This window comes from Rutidosis leptorrhynchoides, chromosome 10 (genome assembly GCF_046630445.1).
Source record: "Rutidosis leptorrhynchoides isolate AG116_Rl617_1_P2 chromosome 10, CSIRO_AGI_Rlap_v1, whole genome shotgun sequence".
Classification (NCBI taxonomy): domain Eukaryota; kingdom Viridiplantae; phylum Streptophyta; class Magnoliopsida; order Asterales; family Asteraceae; genus Rutidosis; species Rutidosis leptorrhynchoides.
In genome coordinates, this window is record NC_092342.1 from 312,741,952 (window position 1) to 312,748,107 (window position 6,156).

General features: G+C 34.6%; 2 protein-coding genes across 2 annotated transcripts; one reads left to right on the forward strand and one right to left on the reverse strand.

Annotated features, from left to right (window-relative positions):
• The first annotated feature begins 1,552 nt into the window (after positions 1 to 1,552).
• Positions 1,553 to 3,668, forward strand: LOC139873444 (beta-glucuronosyltransferase GlcAT14A-like). The gene is made up of 4 exons (XM_071861369.1): positions 1,553 to 2,306; positions 2,381 to 2,456; positions 2,526 to 2,641; positions 2,953 to 3,668. Exons 1-4 carry the CDS (start codon positions 1,697 to 1,699, stop codon positions 3,450 to 3,452), a joined length of 1,302 nt encoding a protein of 433 aa, XP_071717470.1. The 5' UTR covers positions 1,553 to 1,696; the 3' UTR covers positions 3,453 to 3,668.
• On the reverse strand, positions 3,581 to 5,930 carry LOC139871251 (putative ubiquitin-conjugating enzyme E2 39). The gene is made up of 5 exons (XM_071858979.1): positions 5,754 to 5,930; positions 5,617 to 5,676; positions 4,699 to 4,867; positions 4,483 to 4,657; positions 3,581 to 3,605 (listed from the first exon to the last, which is right to left on the reverse strand). The coding sequence occupies exons 1-5, from the start codon at positions 5,928 to 5,930 to the stop codon at positions 3,581 to 3,583; spliced, it is 606 nt and encodes a 201-aa protein (XP_071715080.1).
• Between the last annotated feature and the right edge of the window lie 226 nt (positions 5,931 to 6,156).

Here is a 6,156-nt window from a genome sequence, read left to right on the forward strand (position 1 = left end):
TCAAGAGGATAAACATATTGTAGTTTTTATTTTAGTGATAATAATGATAATAAATAAAGATTTTCTCTTAAATGTTATTTAATTAATTTAATATTGTTATGATTGTTAGATGTTTTGGAAGAAGAAAAAAACCGCAAAACCAATGAAAATGTGTGGAGTAAGTATGAAAATTTGCAATTTTGCTTATGAAAACGAAAAAGAAAATGGATATATAAATATTTTTAAAAATACATGACCCATATAAATACTTTTTCAGATGACCACTATCCCTTTAAAAACTCAGATTATCATTATATATTAATTATTGTACCTGTAGTCGCATTTGATGGACCTAAAAGTGCTGAACATTAGGGGTTTTTTACTAAAATAAAATATTGTAAACGGACCAATTTGCCCTCACATGCATGGCACATGTGAGAGGTTAACGGTTAAATATTGACGGCTGTTTAATTTGGGTACTAACCAAGCTAGTACAACAAAACTGAGGTACCACGAAGCAAAAAATAAAGTTTAGGTGCTGTGGTGAAAAATTGAATAAACCACAGGTACTATCGACGTAATTTTTTCTCTTATTAATATAAAAAGTAGGTGGCCGTTATTTAATGTCAACAATTAATCGGTATGACAATAAGTCGGTGACCTTAAATTCACGAAATTCCTTGTTGTCGTATGGATCCAAGTAATTTATTTATTCCGTACTACTTTTGTATATTTATATTTTAATTTATACGGAGTATAAATTTAAATTTATTTATATTTTTAAATTATACCAAAAAAAAATAAAAAAAAAAAATAGAAATTATACCAAACCCCATAAATGTGAAAACGATTTTTAATCCTCAAGAAATATTCCCCTAAAAATTCATAAAAAAATACTGGTCAAATCTTAAAATTCACACTACTTATAGTTATTCTTCTTCTATCTCACACACAACCCATAAATCACGTATTGCTGTTCTTCACTTGTATCTCTTTCGTTTCATGTTTTCTCCACTGACAGACTAAATCTCAGGTAGATTTTATTTATTTATTTATTATAATTATAATTATATTATTATTATTATTAATTATTAATTATAATTATTACTTCGTATCATTTACGACTATTATTTATTTATTACGGAGTATAAACCATTTAAAAAATATTGGGTTTGGGACTTTGGGTTTTAGTGTAATGGGTCACTGCTGACTTTTGCTTTACTTTGATTTTTGATTTATATATAAAATGAAATTAGTTTTTCTCGTATTCTTTTTAGGATTTGAAATGAGAGGTGCATGTTAGAAATAAAATCTTTGATGATAGTTAGTACAATTTTAGGTTATTGTATTAATTAAATAATTTTAAGGACCAACTATTTGTGTATATGTTTTAAGATTTGGATTTATTTTAAGAGGTGTGAATTGAGCAAAATTAATGGATTTACATTTTCTTTGTTTGTTGTGCTCATGCTTATGTTGTTATCTGCTTACTTGTTACTGGAATCTTTGTTGTTTATATCGATTAAAGTGCATTAATTGTATCAATGAATAAACAAATGTATGAAAAATGAACTTATTGTTCTTCTTGATGTTGTGTTCAATAGTTAATAATTCGACCGGCAAATAGCGGTATCTCTTCAAATCTACTTTGTATTGTAACATTTTGTTGGACTAAGTTGATTTATGTGGTTACAAAGTCTCGAAGAAAATTGATATAATGAGACTCGTACGCGAGTCGAAAATGATGATGAAACTTAAAGAATTGAAGTATCTTCACTTTGAAAAACGATGGGCTTTCGCATTAGCCATAGCTTCGATTGCGACACTTTTCCTTGTTGCAACATGTTTGAATTTCGGTACCGTGTCTCCATTTTACAAAATCAATTCGTTTATATTTGATTCTCGAGTTAATCCGAATAAAACCGCCACCAATTTTGCCGAAGAAAAGATCGAGGTTCCGCCACCTCCACCTCGTCCAACTATTCCTCGATTTGCATATTTGGTTTCGGGATCAAAAGGGGATTTAAATAAGCTATGGAGGACACTTAGAGCATTGTATCATCCATGGAACTATTATGTTCTTCATCTCGATCTTGAGTCACCACTCGAAGAAAGAATGGAGCTTGCTTCACGAGTTGAGAATGACCCTGTTTTTGCTACGGTTGGGAACGTTTATGTGATCACGAAAGCTAATATGGTTACATATAGAGGGCCCACAATGGTGTCAAATACTCTTCACGCGTGTGCCATTCTTCTCAAGAAATATAAAGATTGGGATTGGTTTATAAACCTTAGTGCCTCGGATTATCCACTTGTGACTCAAGATGGTTCGTTCTTTATAACATATTGTTCTCTTTCTCTATCATGATAATTTTAATTGATTACGATAATTGAATTGCAGATCTTCTATTTTCATTTAGGGATTTGAAGAGGGATCTGAATTTCATCGAGCATACAAGTCGTTTAGGGTGGAAAGAGTAAGCTTGGTGTAAATCTCGCACTATATTCAACATTTTTTATATTCGTATTTGACTGTTTGTGTGCAGGGCCAAAAGGGCAATGCCGTTGATGGTTGACCCGGGACTATACCAGAACAAAAAGTCAGATATCTTTTGGGTAGAACCAAAACGGGCTCTCCCAACTACGTTCAAGTTGTTTACAGGTAACACAAACCTATAGTCGGTGGCGGAACCTGGACTCTTGAATAGAGGGGTGAAACTAGTGTTAGGCGGATAATTTTTTTCTTTAAAAAAACTTATTTTTTTATGCCTACTTATTGTAATTTTTTTTTTCTTGCTAGTGTAATTAAAAAAAAAGAGTGGGGGGCAACCTCCCCTCAATGATGCCTTTGTTCCCCTCATGCCTGTAGTATTCATTATTTCGTTATGAACTTGTTGAAAACGCAATGCCAAACACCTCTTGATTTGGTATCTTAGGTTCAAAATTCCCATAACAATCTTTTATTATTTTCAGGGTCAGCATGGATGATATTATCACGTTCGTTTGTCGAATATTGTATATGGGGTTATGATAATCTTCCAAGAACTCTACTCATGTACTACACGAATTTCGTCTCTTCACCCGAAGGTTACTTTCAAACGGTCGTCTGCAATTCGCCTGAATTTGTGCCAACGGTGGTTAACCACGATATGCACTTTATTACATGGGATACACCTCCGAAACAACATCCACATATCCTTAACATAAACGATACAGACAAAATGATAGCAAGCGGTGCAGCATTTGCACGAAAATTTAAGCAAAATACGCTTGTTTTGGACAGAATCGACAATGAGTTACTACACCGTAAGAATGGGAGTTTTACCCCGGGTGGATGGTGTAAGGGTGCACCTTCTTGCACCAAGGTTGGTAACCCGACTCGGGTTAAACCGGGCCCGGGTGCTCAAAGGGTCAGTAGACTTATAGGCAAGTTACTTCAACAGCCTAAGTTTAGTGAGAGTCAATGTCAATAGATTCTTATGGAGTAGAACAAGAATTAGTGTTGTTCAATATATATGAGGATGAGTATATTCTATATAGCATTTTTGCTTGTGGATGAAAGGATTAAACTTGATTATATAGCTAGTTTTACGTGCTGTTTCTAAGCTGAATGTGCAATGTTGTACCTGTAAGAACCACAAATTACAAATGCTATTTTGAATAAAAATAGTGAACTGCGGTCCAGAATTTCAGGCTTTCAGTTACAGAAATAGTATCTGGCTGGAACACAGCTGACAGTTGATCTTAATTTAATTAAATTGTTAGTAAAGAAACATGTTTATGAACTAATCAAATATTCTTTGAACTGGAATATAATACCAGTAATGGAATAAATTGTACAAGAACTGAAATGATCCAAGGAGAATGTATTTTGCTATTCGGGTTATTTTTTCAAATGTCTACGGTCAAATTGAATTATCACGCACCCGTTTATGATCTTTTTCATGACCACTCGGTACTACAAAAATAGCAAAGAAACCCAAACTTTTTTAACAACCGCTCCTAGCTAGCCCCTTTGGAACCTCAGTTTCCTAAAAAAAGGGTCCCCGTACTTCCACTTTACGAATGTCTTTTTTACTTAAAATCGGTTTCAAACTTTTGGACTCTTTTTTATTTAGTACCTTAATGCAAGAGTCTATAAAATATTACTCTCATATACATCTCACAAAGCCATGCATGCCTTCTCATTCATACTTAGGATAAGTGGCATAAAACCAATTGCACTAAAACTCTAACATGAGTAATCATATAAGGAATCGCCACCGAACACCGTGAATACCCCTTAAACCTTCCTATTAATCTAAGCAATCTAATTTCTCTCGTAAGTGATACGGATAAGCAAGTCCACGAGTATGGTTATTACAAACCATATTCTAGTCTTGTACTTTGACATATCATCATTTGGTGGTGGTAGGGCCGGTATAGAAAATTTATCGTTTGCTTTTGGTGGTGGTGGTGGTGCTGCTATCATTTGGTGGTGGTGGTGGTAGTGGTGGTGCTAGCGCCAGTGGAGAAAAGTTATCATTTGGTGGTGGTGGTAGTGGTGGCGGTGGTGCTAGCGCTAGTGGAGAAAATTTATCATTTGGTGGTGGTGGTAGTGGTGGCGGTGGTGCTAGCGTCAGTAGAGAAATTTTGTTTCCACTTAATGTTAAGAATTCATCAGCTTCGCTCCAATATTCTTAAATGCAGTTATAAGGGTCTGTATGTATAACGAGGTACTTTTCTTGAAGTGAGCTGAACATTTATCGTCACCACCCTCATCAACAACATCTTGTACACCTACTCTCACAAAACACCCCACTTGCACACCTTCCATGTAAGCTTTACACGCCATTAATATATCACCAACACGTTCGCAAAAGTGTCCAACCACCAACTCCTCAAAGTTCTGTATTTTAACAAGAACATAAAGTATATAAACTATGAAACGGGACAAAAGAACTAAAAACCTTAGAAGGTTATATAACTAAGCATATATAAACAAATAAAACACGACCAGGGGCTAATTAATGCAATGGGGTGGGGTCTAGTTAAATTTTTTTTATATAATATATACTACACAAATTGTATAGGATATCACTAAATTTAAATTTAACGATAAGACCCATATATTTTTAAAACTAATGACATTATTGAAATAAACATTCATTCTTTGGGATTTTTTTTTTAAAAAAAACGACTACTCAAATTGTACACTACCCCTTTAAATTTTAATCCTAGAATCGCCACTTCCTGTGGTGCATTATAAAATTTTAAGACTATAAAATATAAAATGTTTGAAGTCGGCCAGACACAACCCTAAAAAATGGAGCTTAAAAATTAAATAGAACCCAAGTTATACCTTTACCCAACTTGCCCGACCCGCCAATTATCCCACTTTAAAATCTAAAAGCTACCTTGGGTGGATTGTTCATGGTATACACCATCGTTCTAAGTGATAAAATAAGGGTATTCCAAGGACTGCTTTTCGCCATGTGCAGTGCCAATCTTATATGCCAATCCTGGTTCATTAAAATACGGGTTTGTGTTAAGAATCAAACCCTGTATAGAAACCAAAACTTGGAGCATTGTCGAAGTCCCATGAATCCAGTTCTCCTATTGACTCCCATACCACGTGTTCAAAAGGCTAAGGCAAACATAGCCACAGCCATACAGATTTGGATTTATACGAAGACCACCAGAGCGATATAGCACAAGCTGCAAAAAGAAGAAAATAAAAATATCTCATGAAGTTAACGTGTATATCACATAGATAAATAAAGATATAGACTTACAGGTGGGCTGTTTGGGTAGTCACTTGGGAAACACACGTCAAAAAAGAAGAGACCATCGTGATACGGTGTCCCCTCTGCTCCAATAATTGCAGCTCGTAATATATCTATCCTCGATTCATACACCCTCACAAATATTGTGTCTTTAACCCAAAAACACACACACAAAAAAGTCAACATAAATTAATTACTGTAGTATTTTTCATGAATGGGTCAGTAGTACGTGAGGCATACCAGACAAGTCTTTCTCAAGAATCCTCCACTCTTCCTGTAGCGACCCGACAAAAAGTCATTGACGGCGCCGTCTACTTAGGTCCCGTTACGTGGTCATAAGTCTTTAAAATGACGTTTGACCAAAAATGTGTCGCATTCATTTCAAATGTAAAGATGTTTCAAGTTTACAAAA

Excerpts from the sequence above, each read along its gene's own strand:
- LOC139873444 (XM_071861369.1), top strand. The coding sequence starts at position 1,697 with ATGAGACTCGTACGCGAGTCGAAAATGATGATGAAACTTAAAGAATTG. Across the intron at positions 2,307-2,380 it reads TCCACTTGTGACTCAAGATG|ATCTTCTATTTTCATTTAGG; the intron begins GTTCGTTCTTTA and ends ATTGAATTGCAG. Across the intron at positions 2,642-2,952 it reads TACGTTCAAGTTGTTTACAG|GGTCAGCATGGATGATATTA; the intron begins GTAACACAAACC and ends TATTATTTTCAG.
- LOC139871251 (XM_071858979.1), bottom strand. The coding sequence starts at position 5,930 with ATGTTGACTTTTTTGTGTGTGTGTTTTTGGGTTAAAGACACAATATTT. Across the intron at positions 4,868-5,616 it reads ATCTGTATGGCTGTGGCTAT|AACTTTGAGGAGTTGGTGGT; the intron begins GTTTGCCTTAGC and ends GTTAAAATACAG. Across the intron at positions 3,606-4,482 it reads GATAACTTTTCTCCACTGGC|GTACAACATTGCACATTCAG; the intron begins GCTAGCACCACC and ends TGGTTCTTACAG.